General features: G+C 33.4%; 1 protein-coding gene across 7 annotated transcripts in view; it reads left to right on the forward strand.

Annotated features, from left to right (window-relative positions):
* The window catches only part of LOC146527364 (uncharacterized), a 44781-nt gene extending 27131 nt beyond the window's left edge, over window positions 1-17650 (forward strand). Inside the window, exons 4-11 of one of the 7 annotated variants that reach the window (XM_085206724.1) lie at window positions 1646-1970; window positions 5027-5156; window positions 7552-7647; window positions 10227-10388; window positions 12853-13008; window positions 13666-13765; window positions 14329-14346; window positions 15320-17650. In XM_085206724.1, coding sequence (XP_085062850.1) covers window positions 1646-1970; window positions 5027-5156; window positions 7552-7647; window positions 10227-10388; window positions 12853-13008; window positions 13666-13765; window positions 14329-14346; window positions 15320-15415 — 1083 coding nt within the window. In that variant the 3' untranslated portion in view covers window positions 15416-17650. The remainder of the gene's footprint in view (window positions 1-1645; window positions 1971-5026; window positions 5157-7551; window positions 7648-10226; window positions 10389-12852; window positions 13009-13665; window positions 13766-14328; window positions 14347-15319) is intronic. The other 6 variants (XM_085206725.1, XM_085206729.1, XM_085206726.1 and 3 more) reach the window with 6 other exon arrangements.
* The last annotated feature ends 1068 nt before the right edge of the window (window positions 17651-18718 follow it).

The raw sequence follows: 18718 nt of genomic DNA on the forward strand, positions 1-18718 counted from the left end.
TTACTTACTCTGGTCAAGGCAAGGTCAAAGCGCGGAGTTGAAATCCGTCCCTCTACACATATCCGAAATGACTTAACACTAGATCATAACACTAGATCGAGATCTTCTCTCTCTATCCTGCTGTTTGCGGGAAAGAGCGTGCTAAAATTAAAACATTTTAAATTATTCAATTTATATTCAATACCACCATAGAGACTATAATCACACTAATTGATTGGTCCAGGCGTGGATGCATTTAGACGTTATCAAATCGTTCTAACGTAACAAGTGGTAGTCAAACGCTTGTATAATTTGTGTATTTGGTCTAATCTGAGAACATGTAAGTAATAAATAAATAATTATAAATAGGTATTTCTATTTTTTTCATAGCTTGAGCCATATACGTGCGGGACGTCTCAGGGTAGGCAGAGGGAACCAGGGAAACTGGTTGATGAGAGAAGATACCCAACCTTTTTTTAAATGAGAACGAGTACCTAATTTTAAATAATTAAACTAATTATATTTAGTATGTCAGTCATGGCACAGTTGCACAGGTGCGCGATTGTAAATCCGACAAGTTGCAGTTTCGATTCCCATTCGAGGAAATTAAATATTTACGATTTTAATTTTTTCCCTTTGATATCGAGGCAGAGCGCGGCGCTGAATTCCGAAACTTAACACGTAGTACCTCCAGAATTTAACAGAAGGTGGGTCCTCCCACCGACAGCTTAACCACTCGCAATATGCGGGATATAGCGTGAAATTGAAAAAATTAAGTAATATTTATTAACTGTACATGTACATACATATTTATATATAGATATAACAACCTTAGGTCAATATGACACAAGTGCGCGACATTACTCGGGGGACCATTCATGATGATTATTTAGTTATATATGTAGATAGCACCCGACCTTAGCCTTAAGTGACATTGTAATTTATACAAGGTTTAATAGAAAAATATATTAGTTAAATGGTGTAGTGAGTCAGCATTGGACTATGAGCTAATGGTTGTAGGTTTGATCTACATTCGGGGGAAAGATTGTAATTCTCATGTTCCCGCTGCGTTTGTGGCAAAGTTTCTCTATCTTCCCTCCTAAAAATGATGATGTGACAATGCTATTTATTTAATTTTTTAATAAATATAATCCTCTGAAATTATAATGGCAACTATTATATACTAACTTAAGTTTCTACTTCTTTTCTACTACTTTTTTCTTTCTAGTGGTCAAAGGAAAATAACTAAACTATATCGACACGAATTACATGATACAGTCTATGGAATTGAGGAATGGACTATACCTGAGTTCTGAATCTGGTTCCTGAGATTAGTGCGTTCAACCAAACACATTCTTCAGCTTCATAATAATACAATAGGAAAGCAAATATGAAAGTTTGAATTGTAGATTGTTATAATTACATAACTTGTAACTTTAACATAAATATCCATCATATTGGAGTATATCAAAACAGACAGACAAAAAAATTAAAAGGTTATGACCGGGAACGAACCCATATCCATTATGTGTGTCACTAAACTTCACTATGAAGCGTTCTTTAACAATGTTTTGAATCATAATAAACGCTGTCACATAAAATTTTTGGAGATCAAAAAATTTAAAAACTAAATACCAAAAAGTACTAAACTATATTTATTCCGCAGGAAATCAATCTGATCAATCAGTTAGAAGCTCAAGAACTGGAACCCATGCCATACGATCAGTTCCAACGATGGATGCCAGAGTTACCTCCCGGCTACATCCAGATGTTTGGTGGTCCCATAGAAGGTGACAGTACTATGTTTCAGCTAAAACCAAAGAAGATCGACACGGCACCCCTGAGGATGGTGGAAGACAGGCCACGTATCAGCTATCCGGAGAACTATGAGAAAGTTTTGGACAAAGAAATTAACTCCTTAGACGTGAAAAAAGCTTTTGCTCTGACGCCATTGGACGCTGGATACTTTGAGGATAATCCACCGAAAGCAAGTAAGTGATAATAGTTGGCAAATTTAATAATTTATTAGTTCTTTGTATGGAGAGGCGTTATGACGCTCGGGCACAATCGTACAACTGCGTACAACGACGGATGTGAGTTCGATTGCCACTCATGGAACGAAATATTTAGTATATAGTAACGAGGCCAAGCATGCTGTTAAGTCAACGCTGTAAAGGAAGGAATGAGGAATGAGGAATTAAAGTATTATACATCTTTCTCTCTTACACTTCACATCTGTAGTCATTGCGTTTTGAGTGGCGGAACAGAACACAAAATCGGTGCTTTGCTTCGATACCAGAGCGAGGAAATTAAAATATTTCCTCGAGTTGTAATCGAATCCACGACCTGTCGAGCTTATAGTCGTACGCTTGTGTAACCGTGCCACGACTGGCCTCAATCTCTACATGAGTGTCGTAATATCGGGAATAAGGAAAAGTAATCAAATTCCTCGACTCCATGACGCCGCGTGGTTCGATAACACTTTATTTAGTTTATCAATGGAAGAATGGATATTAAATATTATGTGATTATTATATTAGAAGAGTGTAATTTGATGGTGGAGTCATTTTCATTTTACCCTAAAAGTTTTAACAGTTACAATTGATCTAGTACTGTATACAGAGGACATATTGGGTTATATCGTGGTGTTTCCAATATACTGTAGTCTTTCATAACTTGACTTCTGATATCAATTTGTTGAACCGGACAAAGCTTTTCAGCTGTTCAGTATTTTACTTTTAGTATAGATTGAAGACATAGCCCAAAGAATTGGTAAGCTGAAGTGGCAATGGGCGGGGCATATCTGTCGTAGAGCCGACGGCCGCTGGGCCAGACGTCTCGTAGAATGGAGACCCCGTACAAAACGACCGGTGGGACGACCTCCTGCCAGATGGGCCGGCGACATAAAGAGGTTGGCGGGAAGCGGATGGGTCCGAAAAGCTGAGGATCGAGTGTGGTGGCGAGAATTGGGGAAGGCCTATGTCCAACAGTGGACAAAAGATGGCTGTTGATGATGATAGATTGAAGAATATGGATTCGAACCTCAATTGGAGGAATGACTCTTTTAATTACATTAATTATTGCGCCTAATTAAGCTTTATCAAATCGGAAATGGCGATGTCGTGCCCCAAGACATAATGCTTCTAAAATATAGAGAGTGGAAGACGAAATATGTTTCGTATAATAATTATATCGTTGAATTGCGCAATGTCTTGAAATTTTAGCGAAAATTACATAAAACACGAACAAAGTGTCTTAACATTAGGTTCCCTCTGCCTACCAGCGCGACGGGAACCAAAAACACCTTATTCTATATTTTACTAGGTTGGATGTAACTAGAGGCTATTATGTACAAACTAGACTTTTTTAGAATTTTTTCACCATTAACGCTTAATGAACCTAGTTTAGGCTAATATAATACAAATCTAGAATCTCTACATCAAGATGTATCACGTATGCGGCAGGGTTGGTGGAGGGAGCCAAGTGATAAGACACTCAACTCCCCACTTTCCGCTGAATTCTGGACTCATTGCGTGTTGATTGACGGAACTCAACGTGGCGCTTTTACCTCGACACCACACCGGAGCGAAGAAATGAAAACATCAAATATTATATTTCCTCGAGTGGGAATCGAACCCACGTTCTGCCACTGCGCCACGCGGTCGTGGCCGCCGTGGCCGAACTATTTTACCGAATATGTGAAATTTATAATAGAAATGTTTCTATTATGAAAGACAAGCGGCGGCCAAGCGGCTTATAATAAGTTAACAAGCAATAAGTTACCCTGAAGCGACGGCGCCGAGCCGTTCATTAGTTGTCAGTTTTAGATAGTGCCACCTATAATGGGTGATTTAATTTTCGTTGTCATCAGTTCTCATATTTTGCGGGATAGAAACCTTTTTTTTTATCTTCACGCTGTATCCCGTACATAGCAAGGTAGCCAGAGGTAACCAAGTGCTCATTTTACATTAATGTACGTTCGTTCCCCACTTACCTCAGATAGAGTCTGGTGCTGAAATATTCCGTGATACTCTTTCAGCCTATTTTTAAGACTAAGTTTTAGATAACCGATTAAAACAATTTATACGTGTACTTGTAGAAACCAAACCTAAGAGTTATATATATCTCATTATTTCATTGAAAAGCGTGAAAGTGAAAAAATATTTAATATCTTAATAAAATGTAGAGTTAAAAACAAATTGTAGAAATATCGTTTACGCTAGTCGAAAATATTGAACTGTTTAATTAATATCGAATTGCAGTGATGAATTTCATTTATTCTAGTATTTCTAGTAATTGATATATTTTATATATTTTATATATCAATTACTAGAAAGCTATTACTAACTATTTTATAAGCTATTACCTTTATTAATATTTACGTTATATATAAATATGTACTTGTTGCTGCACACAACTCTATTTGCATGAACATCGTTTCAATCAATTTAGTTTTATTTTACCTACTACGGTGCTACACCAGGTGTGCCAGTCTCCTCTATTTTTTATTGAATCGCGCATACACTATAACAATAGTAGTGTAGTGCATATAACGTGATGTTAGTGGGAATTTAATTAGTTTATATACTGCAAAGTATTCTTGCGGTGTTGAGTTCCGACACTCACCATGCAATGCCTGCAGAATCGTCTTAATGGGAACGGAGTATCATAACACTAGGTGCGGTATTCAGCGTGAAGGTGCAAAAAAAAACATATAATTCATGGAAAGCGCACCTTAAATTCCATACCGCATGTAACAGACATCGCAAATCTCGCAACAAATAACGTTGAGGACAGAGAGAACTTATTGTTAATACACTCCCTTTCCCGTTCTCCGCCCAATTCTCCAGATATTGTACGTGACGAGACTCAAAGCCGTGCTTGCTCTGCCAAAGAGCAAAAATCTAAATACTTTAAATATAATCGTCACCCCGAGCAGGTTTCGAACGCACAACCATCATTATCAGATGATGCACTAATATGGCACGACAGTCTAAAACTTTTGTCTCCTAAATGTCTGTTCTAAACCATTTTTCCCATAAAACAGCCACTCCTGAAGCAGAACGGCCACCTTTAGAGAAGGAGGAGATGGAACCTCGTCAAACCCGGCAGAACCCTAACTGGAGCAAAACTAAAACACTTGTTGCCGACGACATGGACATCCTACGTACCGGATTGTAAGTATATTTTATCTTTATCTCTTTATATATTTATATACTAAATTATGTTATAGAAGTACCTAATATAAGATTACATAATATAAACACGATTATTTATAGTTAGATATACATATTTGTGCACTTTTTTTTATGGCGGTCGCATGTGTACATCATTTTTTTTTCTAATCACAGAACACAAAGATTTTTTATACATTTACATTTATAAAAGATTAAAAAAAAGTGATATAAAAAATATTATAATTATGTATCGATTAAACTTTGCTATATAATCTGTGTTCTGCGATTCAAGACGATTCTTTGGAAAATATATTTAATCTGTACATAATTAATGGCTGATGTGATTTAATTTGAATATATCATTATTTACTTACGCCTATGTAAGATATAAGGGAATCTTGCGGCCGTCGAAGGAACATATCTATTACAAAACAAAAATTGCAAACAATTTTGTAAATACCTCAGACAGTGACAATAATAGCGTAGACAACTCAATATACCATCGAGCTGGTCTGATGATGGAGTCAGGACCTGAATAGTGGAACGCTTCAGAAGTTATTAGTCAACGAGCACAAGCTATAGTAGTTGCAGTACTTGGTATATAAAAGCGTCTTTTTTTTAGTTTATTTTAAACTATGGTATTCTATTTTATAGAGAAACTAGAACGGAAATTGAATATGAGGACGCAAACTCCAATACATATCTCATATACTTGAATATTGGTAAATATTATATTTCCTGAGACGCACATCACGTCAATATCCTACAACTACTGAGAGGAAATAATTAGAGGATACGTCTCGAAAGACTTCCGTTTAAATTGTTACTTTAAAGTTTGTGTTTAAATATAGAGATTGGACCGCATGAGGCCGTCGTAGCGCAGAGAAACAAGGGTGTTCCTGTAACGCGACAGTTTTGGGTTCGATCCCCACTCGAGGGGATGAATGATTATTTATTAATATTTTAGTTTCTTCGCCCTGGCATAGGCAGCCCGGCGTTGTGTTCCGACACTCAACACACAATGCCTCGACAAATTCGGCGGAGACGTAGTGTCTTAACACTATGTTTCCTGTACCTACCCTGCTGTATGCGGAATTCAGCGAGAAGTAAAGAATTTAGTTGATGCACGCTTGTGCCCCTGCGCCAAGGACGGACTGACGCGATGCAATACAGCACGCCGTTACCGGATGTTTGCAATCTCAGCCAATTTTATTCGCTTTCCGACTCTTTCATAGTATATTGATATATTAAAGTACTAGTAGTACTAGTCTTATCATCGGGACAGTCCGATTCCTTAGGAGTCTGGGGGAATGGTTATATTTAATTTATTTTCATTTCCCCGCTTTGGTAGACGAAGCAATCCGTTGAGTTCTGCCACCCAACACGCATCGAAAATTTTGCGGAAGTAGAAACAAAATATGTTAGCACTACGTTAAAAACGGTAATTACTACGGTAAAAAAACGTGAAGCTGTAAAAAAATTAATTACATTTCACTTGGAAATAAATATAAGTAAGTTATAAGTAAGTGTGTTGTTAATAGAAAATCGCAATAAAGTCTCTTTCAAAAGTATTCCAACGCTGTAATAAAGGATACCTCTCTTATTAAAATTCTGAGAAAGAGTCGAAAGGAACGTCTGCTTTGTAAGACGATATTTTATAAAAATATATTTTTTTCATTTTATATGAATTGCAGTCTTTAAAATTAGATACTTAATAAATTGTAGGTTGAATATTATATTTTGCGCTTACATTTATACAAAGAATAGCTTCACACTTTTTCCCGCATGTAACACCACCCAATTTTCGAGACATTGTGTTGGGACGAAGATCTTATAAAATGGAAATGAAAATAATTTATGCCTCCGAGTGGGAATCGAACTGCCACGTTTATAATCAAAAGCTGTGTCGCTGCGCCACCAGGGCCTCACCATATGATTTTCGAGATAAAAAAAGAACATAATTAACCTTTTATCAAGGTGAAATATAAATTTGAGAACTAATAGGAATTTTTATTTCTTTATTTTTGCATTGTTCCTTCGATGGCCCAGCTTTAAGTGTAGCATAGATATTTACAAACTGTAGTCTATATTCGACAAAATCGACATTTATACTCATTTGTGTCAAAATTTGAACGGACATACATACATTACACAAACTTTATACATGTTGTAAATAAATCACAACACACAAGATTTTTGTGTATAATATTTTATTTTTACATATTAATATGCATAATTTATAATTTCACCATTCTTAGTTCAGCCACTGTATTGTGATTCATTTATTATTAGAAAAAAATGCAATTAATAAATAAACATGATAATAGAATGCCAATACCGGTATTCGAACCTAAGTACTATAGTTAACAATGAGTAGCCAGTACATTAATTGCAGGACTAATAAGGACTACCGTTTACCCGTCTCGTTACTGCCAAACAATCTACGCTGGTTGAAAGTAAATCGACCGAAATTATATGAGATAGAAGAGAGGTGATGTTCAAATTTTAACACTTAGCGATCCTTACCCTCTCCTGTAATCCCATAGAAGCATGGAGGAAAGAATTCAGTAGGAATATTTGTTTGGGAAAATAATATAACATTTATTTTTTCTATAAATTCATAAGAACACATATTATTAATAATATTTATTATTATTATGGAACGTTCGAACTATAAAGTTCGTGTTAATCGAGGTATTCATAATTTCGAACGTTCGAGCTACGTAGGTATCAAGTTTTGCTTAAGACCCGCTTATAGGCATGATACCACTATCCCAGTCGATCTTCACATTTAGTATACTGAATAATTCACGTGTGGCAATACGTTTTGGCATGCTGGAACTTGTTTAAGGCGGTACGATTAAATGAAGTTTCTAGAAAGAAATGTTGACTTTTCCCCCAAATTATAAGGTAAAATAAGTTTATTTTTTCCATTATCTTATTTATATATTCAAGATTTCTATTTTTATTGAGAAAGAATGCAATTTATTTGAATGTTATATGCAATTTTTTTGAATTTTAAACATGCGTACATTTTGCATTTAACTAAAAATAACCTGTTTTTATAAATTTATTTGGGGAAACCAAATATTCATATTGCTCTGTACAAAATATTTTGTCAATTGAACAGTAAAAGGTTAGCTTGACAATACTGAATATCTACTAATATTTTATAATACCGTTGACCGTATGGAAACTAAATGGCTGAGCAGGAAAGGACCCGAAATATAATATTATTTAGTATCTCACGACGTTTGCGGGTTCACTGCCCACTCGTGGGAATGATTCCACGCAAATAACATTGCATAAATGAAAAAAAAACTCAACTTGGGAGTTGTATGTCTTAGCACTAGGCTCCCTCTGCCTATCCGGCTTCATGCAGGGAGCTGATTAAAATAAAAGAAAACTTGTATGAATATGAATGAAAAATATCTTTAATAAAACCTCATTTAATCGTACGATATTTTCAAAGAAATTACAAATTGCACAGAATCACAAAGACTTTTAAACGTTATATTACATATATATTATTTTTAAGGGAAAACGTAACTTATATTAAAAGTGCGGATAGATGCGTAGTATCAGTTACTAGTAAATTTTGAGTAAAAGTAACGCATTTCAGTAAATAAGACAGTCCGTTACCCACTCCACCCAAATTTTTACATGTTGCGTGTTGAGTGGTAGAGTCAACTTTGACCTCTGTCTTGTTACCAGAGACAGCAAATTAAAATAACCCATTCAAATATAGACGCACAGACGAAACTACTAAGCTTAGGAAACTTAAATTTGGCATATATATAGATTAGGGAGTGTAACGACACTAAGAGAGGAATTCTTGAAATTCCTACGGGAACGGAAAACACTGAATTTTCAATTTTACATTTTAAATATATTTGGCGTATTTACTAAGATGCGTTATTTTCAATATTAATATTTATTTCAATATATTTTGAAGTGTTATTCGCACTATACACTTGGGATTAGAAAAATACTAAAATTAATCTCAAAAACTTAAGCGTAGCTGGATTCGAGCCTGGGACTCTTAAATATCGTCAATACACAGGTAATTGAATTACACGAATATATCTTTATGATAGGCATATAGAATAATTTGCTAATTAAAAAAAAACTGCTACGTTTAATTTTTTATTCCTAATTTTAGTATTTCTAAATATTTATTACCTATTTATAAAATCACTGCTGCACGTCGCTTTCAGTCATATTGTTATATTCTATATAAAATTCAATTGATTTCACTAACAATTTCTTAACTTTCCTAAATTTCAACAACAGCATGTTTCTAAGGACTTTAATTAACTTTCAGTATAATTGTGTACATTTTGTATGTAAATAGCTTAATTGAATACTTCAAGTTTCAATCAATTTTATATTCACGTATATATGTAGGTTCGTAAACCTGAACATTTTCAATTATTTTAAAGAAATATTCTCATATAAAAGAAAAAAAAAATGTAAATTAGTTTCAATAAATTTGGATCTAGATTCCAACACACAACATATTGAATCTACTCTTGGAAAGTTCTTTTTGAAAGCTTTAAAAGGTTGTGTAGATCTAAATCTCATTCTTGATCTACCCTAATATATAAACAAAACATCCACTAAAAGCTGAAATACACTTAAGATTTACACTTTATAAACAAACATCATATTCGTTTAAATTATAACGATCATAGTTGTATACGTGATATTTAAATTTAAATAGGGATTTGTATTACATGTGCTCTTGAGTCTCGTTTAAGCTTAAAGCTTCAATGTGAACCTAAATTTAATATAAATGCAATTTATGGCACTTTGAGGATAACAGCGAGGTGGATTATATACCTACATAAGTATGCTACGACTCGCAAAGCTATCAACTCTACTATAGCGAACTTACTAAACTATACCATTTATCTTTATCTCGAAAAACTCTATAAGGTTGTACGTTTAAATAACTCTATATAAATTTTACTAAATTCATTTGAAAATTAACAATTTCTATTTTTCTTATGTCAATTTTTTAATTAACATTAACAATCTGTTTAGAACAAGCATGTTTGTTCCGTTTAGTACGCATGACGATGGGGAGAGCACGGATAAGCCTCATCTTTACCACGTGTTAGAAGCACCGACAGCTGATCCAGCGGAATCGATATATGGTGTAGCTCTCTTGGCGGCAGTAGGCGCGGCACTTACTATGGCGGTAGTAGGTTTCGCGTTTGGGTGGTACACGTGAGTATTTACTACTTGAAATTGAAAAAATTATAATTTACACAGTTTTATTTCTAGGATTTCTAGGTTTTTTTTTATCTAAACAGGTAAGTACCGGAATGTTTTCTAAAGTCATTTGAAACAGGATAAAGGCGGTAACCCGAATTGCCCTAGGTTAGTACAAAAGTTTGTACGTAGATAGATATTTTGACAGGTAAAGGCTGGAGATGATAAACGTCAGCAGCACCAATTTTTTATTCTTTAATATACGAAACTTACCTAAGCACCATATTTACTCGTATATATTATATACTTAAAATGTTATACTTTTACGTAATTCTTGTTAAATTCGCTGAAATTTTCCTTGGTTTACTCAAAATTTTGTTTTACGTTTTTTTCGTCTATGTGGCTTAATTCTCTCCATTGGTCAACAAAATTCAATTTTGCACATAACTTTGACATATTAATTTTACATTTTATAATGCTTAATTACTGAAAACATTTGTATAAGCTCTTGGGAAATACATGTGGAACTATCAGAAATTTCCAATGTAGTCAAATTGGTAGTTATATTTAATACATTAAATACGTTAAAGTTAACTAAACATGTATGAACACAAGTGCTACACGTTGTTAACTATTACAAGTATTGTATCAAATTTTTATATCAATAATTTTAAATTGCAATCAAATCAAAAAAAATCAGCTTCACGCTATATTCCGCACACAACAGGGTAGGTAGAGGGAACCTAGTGTTAAGACACTCTGTTCTTCACTTCCTGCCGAATTCTGTTGAGTGGCAGAACCCAACGCCGTGCTTTGCCTCGACACCAGAATTAAAATTATAATTATAAATTTACATATAAACGGGAGGCCGTCGCGTCGGGGCGAAGTAGGGTGGCGTTTGACTGGAAACGTGACGGATGTAGTTTAGAATTTCGTGGCTCTGGTAAGAAGACAAGGCATAACAAATTGTCTTAACTCGAGATTTCACTCTGCCTGCCCTTACTCCCACGACTCCCTCGCCCAATTTCCTTTCAATTTTCGACACATTGCGTGGTGAGTGGCAAAAGTCTAAGCCAAGCCGCTTTGTATTGTAACTAGAGCGAGGTAATTAAAATATTAATTTATCTGAGTGGGAATCGAACCCAAAATCGGCCCGTTTCGAGTAAGAGTATCTTACTGACCGCCGCAGTGTCGCTGCTGTACAACGAAATAAATAACTTAGAAAATATAGTGCAGTTGAAATTACGATAACCATCAAATGTCACATAGATCATTATTAGAATTGAATATGACCAATTTTCATTGACATTTGAGACGATCACGAACACTCAATCAATTGGCTTCGTTCATGTAAATTTTATATTATAATAAGATATTTATGAAGGGAGTCGTATCCACGGCTCTTTGCCTTCAAAAATCGACTTCTAACTCGCGGATGTCTAAAGTCCGCATCAGTATTTTACGATGCTTAAAATAGTTCCTGATAATAATGCGTCCAACCAAAGAAACCTTCAATTTTATAAAATTAGTACAAATACAAATAAAAATTATACTTAATCTGGATTTTGAGCCTAAAATAGTTGAACATCTTAAAATATCTTAACTGAACCCCAAAAGCGTTTCCTTAAAGCAAATTACATTTTTATTTATATTTATTTTTTTGGTACCAATAGGAAGAAAGCCATCTTGACTAAATTCCTTTTATCTCTAAAAAATAGATAAAATATAATTACTTAATAAATTAGTTTTAATATCTTTTGGGTGTTATTTTTCTTAGAAGGCTTGATAATTGGCTATTAACGGCGGGAGTACAAAATCAGGTGACATTATAAACACCAGGTATTTTACTTTGTCATTTTTTTTTCTTTTAGTTTCTGTCTACTGCTTCTTTATATACTAACTAATTATTATTGGCTGTAAATACACGTTGCGAAGTTGTCTTGTTCTCAATATAATCAACAAAATAACCCATTATTTCATAAACATTTCTGAATATAACAATAACACTTTCCATTATTATTATAAAGGCAATAAATACTTCAAGCTTTTAGCTTATACTGATCTTCATATTTGAAGTAATTTTAATACCTTATTTTCATTTCATTTTTTGAAATAGCATATTCCTTTTAGCTGTATATAAATATTATGTAGCTTGAATGTATAGATTTGTCTATAATTCGTAATTCATATAAAAACAGAACAGAATAAACCGACAGACAGTAGTTTATTTTTTCAATCTTTAAATTTATATCGGCTTTAAAGCCTATCTCTCAAGAATTATTAGATGATCAACGTAGACTAAGCTCTACAACTCTAATAGAACTTGTCTAACTTAACTTAACCGCGATGTATTTTGTTGTTTGTACGTTTCACATCTTGGAAGGAGACGATGAAAGTGAAAAATATGTACAAAAAACACATTTACATCTCAAAATGTTGACATGTATTTCATAATTAGGAATATTGATGAATTTCTAAGGCTCTCAAGGAAGGCGAAGGCCGCCGCTGACGTGGACTACCCCGCTTACGGCGTGACTGGGCCCACTGTCGACCTTACGGGTGACAGGAAGTTAGCCCAATCGGCCCACATGTATCATTATCAACATCAAAAGCAACAGATCATTGCTATGGAAAGGTACGTAATGTATTGTAGTACAACTAGAATTCAAAGTGGATTTGTTATTTTAGTCTCATGTTTTCTTGTTATAGTTGTATCTCAATTGAATGTCGTTTAGGAAAAAGTGTGTCAACGTCGTTCGTTAGTATTAAATGTGTATGTTTCAAATGATCTATAAAAATTGTGTTACTTGTCCCATTCATTATTTTACACCAAAATAATTTGATTGTGTATGAAAGACTTTTAAACTTGTGTATTGATGGAAGTTTGCTTTGAAAATTTAAAGTAAAACATATAGAAACGATTTTTCAATTCAATTTAATGATTTTCTCTGATAAATTTTATAATATTTCTACTTGTGTGGCAGAGAAAATGTAGTGACATGTCACTAAGTATACCATTACCTATGACATAGTTGAACAGAGAGGAGTATAAAGGCAGAAGAATAAAAAAGACAAAACAATGCTTGTAAATATAATTAAGTACAATTGTACATATTTATAAAAGATCTGGTATTTATTTTAGGTTAATATTTAGTGTCCCGAGCGACAAATGAACTTTCATACGTCGAGTTCAAAAGAAGCAACTATTATAATATAATAATAGAATTTTATATTATATTTAACAAGATCACTTTAGAAATTATTAATAATATATGTATATATTTTCTCATAGAAACGGCCTCGACCGCAATGGCTCTGTATCGGACCCGGAATCAGACGACGAGAATGAAGAAGGTGACTACACCGTGTACGAGTGTCCTGGATTTGCTACTGTGAGTTAGAATTTATATTTGTTTTACAGGTAAAAGGAACATGATGAGAAGTCATTCTCCATATTTATGTTGGTGATTAATCTTATATTTAACAAGCGATTTGTAATTTTACGTTATGGTTAATTATCTATACACATGTATTTTAATTTAGCAGGATTTGAATTCCCGCCTCTTGAAATAGGTTAGTCACAATGATTATAAAAGTTATTTTTTGAGTTGTCAGTAAGTATCTGTAATAGGTCAATCCGCGTCTTGGAGCTACAGATGAGACGTTACGACGTAGACGACGTAGACGTACGTTACGTAAGATGAGACGGGTGTATCACTTATATATGAATATTTTTGTGAATAAAAAGTGGTGAAAACAAGGAGTTACGCCGTTGAAAACAAGGAGTTTTGGGCCAGTACATGTAATAGGTGATTTTTAAACTAAACTGGGGAAAAAACCAAATGAGCTCATGGTGAAATCGAACCTTCAACTATTGCGTTGATGGCGATGTTTAGTGCATATCAAACTATGATAATGATCATGATATATTTTAACCTTTCTTAACTGGATGCAGCTGTCGCGTCTCTGCATGGTACTGTAAACATTTCCATAAATAACGTAATCATTGGATGGATTGAATTAATTAACTGAAACCATTTGTTAATCGCAATCCTTTGGTGTATAATTTGAATGCAACAGCCCATCATATTGCAGTTGTCTGCAATTTCTGATAATTTCTGATAATGCTAAGGACAGGACCATAAATATATAGAAATTCTGTTTAAAAATTTTGAAAGTAACAGCATTTGAACCAACGCCCCATGGAATTTTCTTGGACGTGGGATTCGAACCTTGTAACGGACATTTTTTATCCCAACTTCAATAATACTGGCCATCTTTTCTTAGTAGTACCTTATTTTGAATTTTGATTTAACCCAGTAGCTCTATTATGTGCTTGTTTTGGCAAATGATGATTATTTCTGTTTTACCCAAAATTTATATTTTTAAGCATCGATAGTTGTTATTTATCTGTGAACCAACGTATAGATGGTATTAAAGAAAATAAGTTGATTGCTGGCATGTTGATTCTGCCCCCTAGTTAATGTATATATTGGAATTTGTAGACTAAAAAGATTTTGAGAAAATAATGGACATGATTCCTTATAAATTCTATACAATATATTTAGGTAAAATTTCAAAAAACTCTTTAATTAATGATTTTTTCTCAAAGTCTTACGAATGTACTAAAAGAAGTGCTGCATACGTATTTTCCTAATGGGCTCTTAATGTGGATACGCATGTCTCTGTAAACGCAAGACATCGAATTATATTCACTTGCCCAAAACTCGTTTAGAAATACTAAAACAATACAGGTATTTCTTTCAGGAAAGATCTCAAGTTAATTGGACACTAATTCAATACACATCGAATGATTTAACTCCATTACTTAAAATCCTCTTCAAAATTTAGTAGATATCTAATTAAAAGTAATCATACCAAAGTGTATATAATGCGATGTCTTTATGATATGTAACGTTCTTAGCTAATAATTTATTTTCTTACAGACCGGTGACATGGAAGTGAAGAACCCGCTGTTCAAAGACGAGAACACTCCAGCATCGCCTAAATGCGATACAGCGAAAACTCAGCCTAAGGAATAATCGCTACCCCTTCGCCGAGCAGGCGACCCCAGATTTCTTGCTAATCTGCTATCACCATTTTTCTTCGTCAGACACTTTGGAACACCCAGCTTCTTCATCCGTTTGATCTCACGCAGTCACTACTACTAATTGGTAAAATGTTAACATCAAACTATTGTGCGATTCAAAGATTATAAATGAAACTGCGGGACAACATTTGAACATTTCAATTGAAAATGACAAGAACGAAAATTAATAAGTAAATATGAATTTGGACTACCAGATGTGTTTTGGTCAAGTTTTATCTGTTCGATAGAAAAGCTTTTACACCGAGCTACTTCCGTTCTGATGGAGAATCTTTGCATTACAATAGAAAAATACGCTGTTACGAATTTAATTTAATCAATTTATTATAACAGTGTGCGCTTTTGGCGATTATTGATAGAGAGGCGACATTGAAATCAACTACCAATTTATAACTTTAATTATTTTTAATTTAACTATATACGATCTCGGTGTATTTTTTGAGCTTTGGAAAGAAATGAATATACATAATATAGTTAATTAAATGTTTTATTTAATTAATTAAATTATAAAAGTCAAAAAACAGGTTGGCATTAAATAAATGGCTTGGATATGACCACGTTTCGACAACAGTATATTGGCGACGGTTCTGATAGTCAAAGTGCTAATTTACGCTAAAACTATAGTAGAAAATTCAAATTTAAGTATTTAGGGTAGGACAAGCGGCCTATGTAACCTTGGCCTGCGCTATCTCGAGATGAGGAAAACTTTTAAATTGGAATTACAGGTTATTTATATAGTCTATTCATATAATAGGAAGCATTTGGCTGAAACTACTCAAGTCAATTGTGTTATCACCTTAATACTTTCACAGCGGGACTTGTTTTTGAGAACTTTTAGCTGGTACGGTTGAGGTATTTTTCGGCCTCATATTACATACATTATAGGAACATAAACTGCACCGGCGTCAGTCTGTATGAGGCCGACTCGACCTCAAGCCGAAGTGAGTGTGTTAACGAGTTATATGAATAACCTATGTGTAGATAATACATATTTAGAGGACATAACCTATTTTGATGTAAATTTTAACGTTTTAAATTATTATCGTATTTAAAATATTATTAATTGTATGAAATAAGAGAAGACATATTTATGTATGAATATTTATCAGATTTAGATATTTTGATGTGATTTTTTTAAATTTATATTTTGTCTTTCTTTTTTTATAAATATACACAAAAGACATATCCTCATAAATTATTCGCACAATATTTTATATATAAATAGAGACCCGCTATTACGTAAGTAGTAAACACGTTGACTGCGTTTTACGAATTGGACACTCTACTATACAAACAATCTATAATGTGGTATCTCAACTGTAAATTTCCTTTCTAGCAGATATTTGGGATCACAAATATTTTGATTAATATAAATTATATAGGCAAGGTATAGAATAATCATAACTACTTATAATTCATGTTTAACCGTTATCAACATGAAATAAAATATCAAAAAAAATAATACAAAATACAAAAATTAACAAAAAATATACTTAAGATTTATTTATGTATTCACAAATGTCATTATATTATAGTAGTGTCCAACACTACACGAATTTTAGTGTTAAGTTTTGGCATTTTTAGTTATTTGACACATTTTACTTGTTTTCAGTTGACTAAGTGTTTATCAATGTTATTATTGTTAAATATTATATCTAATTAAGCTAAGGTGCATTTAATGGGCGGGTGTGACCCGATTTAGGTATTTTTATTACTTTGTTGCAAATACATTCATTTAGCAAGAGAAACATTGACTTTTGACAAGAAATTATTACAACAACTTTCATGATCTATTGAATAAAAAATATGTATAAAAATTATGCGAGTTAATGTTTCATTTGCACTATGGTTTACATACAAACCTGTAATTATCAGCATTCGATGATCTCATCCCTACCATATAGTACAAAATCAAAAAATATTGTACATAAATACATAAATATATATGTATAATATTAAAGAATTAAATGATTATGATTACATCAATTATAGTATAATTACATGGCCCGGTTCATTATAATAATGTTATAATTTCAAAGTAAATAAGTTAAGAATTTTGAAATAAAGTAGTGTTAAATGTATAACATATATACGTTATGGCTTTCTTTCGATGTTGTGCTATAGTTATTAAGTAAATATATAATTGCAAACAAAAAATTATATATTTGAATGGTGTTTCATTTTTTTTTGTTTATTTCCTATTTAGTCTGGAGTTAAAAATATTATTGATCATGATCATTTATAATAATAAATTACGCTTTTACTATATAAAAAATGAGCTTCACACTGTACCGCACATATTGCGGAGTAAGCAGAGGGAACCTGGGAGTTAAGTGTTAAGTCATTCCGTTCCCATTAAGAGTTCCCTGGTTTCCACCAAATTTTAAATTTTAGAAACAATAATTACTGCAAAATCCAATTCCATAAAATATTTCTGTAAATTGATAGCAAATATGGTTTTAATTAATAAAGTTACAATACCTGAAAATTTTAAATCGATACTCTCATATCGTCTATACGCGTCCATCGAACTCTACCGAATGAGATTTGTTGATTAGGGATTTAAATTCTATATCAGAATTTGGTGTCCCTGAAGATTGAACGAACAGCCATCAGTATGGGCCAACCAGCCAGCCAGTTAATCAAAAGATTCCATATAATTTACAACTAAGACATTTCAGTCGGGCACAGACCAACGGCTGAGATTACCATGAATGCTGTACGAAGTAGAAAAACAACAAAGACTGGAAAATAAAATTAAAATTCAACGTTTTTCTCACAAAGTCAGGGGGAATTCAATGTTAAGACACTCCCTTCTCTACTTTCCCCCGAATTTTATGGCAGTCTTCGTGAGTGGTGGAACTGAACGCTGCGTTTCGTCTGCCAAAGCGGCATAGTGAAAATACTAGTCAAAAACATTCTGTCTTTGAGGTCCAGTATGAAAAGTCAAACCACATTACCACCTTTTCCCTATATATATTATATTTTGGAAGCTTTTCACGCAAAATATTGTAGTTCAATGGCAATTATGTAGTACCACCTTGTTAATGTAAATTAAAGTAACCCACCAAAGTATTTTACTCAAAATGGAATCCTTTTCCTGTACTAACTACTAGATGTCGTTTCTCATCTAAATTTTTATTTTTTCTGCTTAACGCTGTATCCCGCACTAAGCAGGGTAGGACGAGGGAACCTTGTATTAAGACACTCCATTCCCCACTTTCCGCCGAATTCTGAA

This window comes from Heliconius melpomene, chromosome 21 (genome assembly GCF_056956725.1).
Source record: "Heliconius melpomene rosina isolate 202511_hmr_F chromosome 21, ASM5695672v1, whole genome shotgun sequence".
NCBI lineage: Eukaryota > Metazoa > Arthropoda > Insecta > Lepidoptera > Nymphalidae > Heliconius > Heliconius melpomene.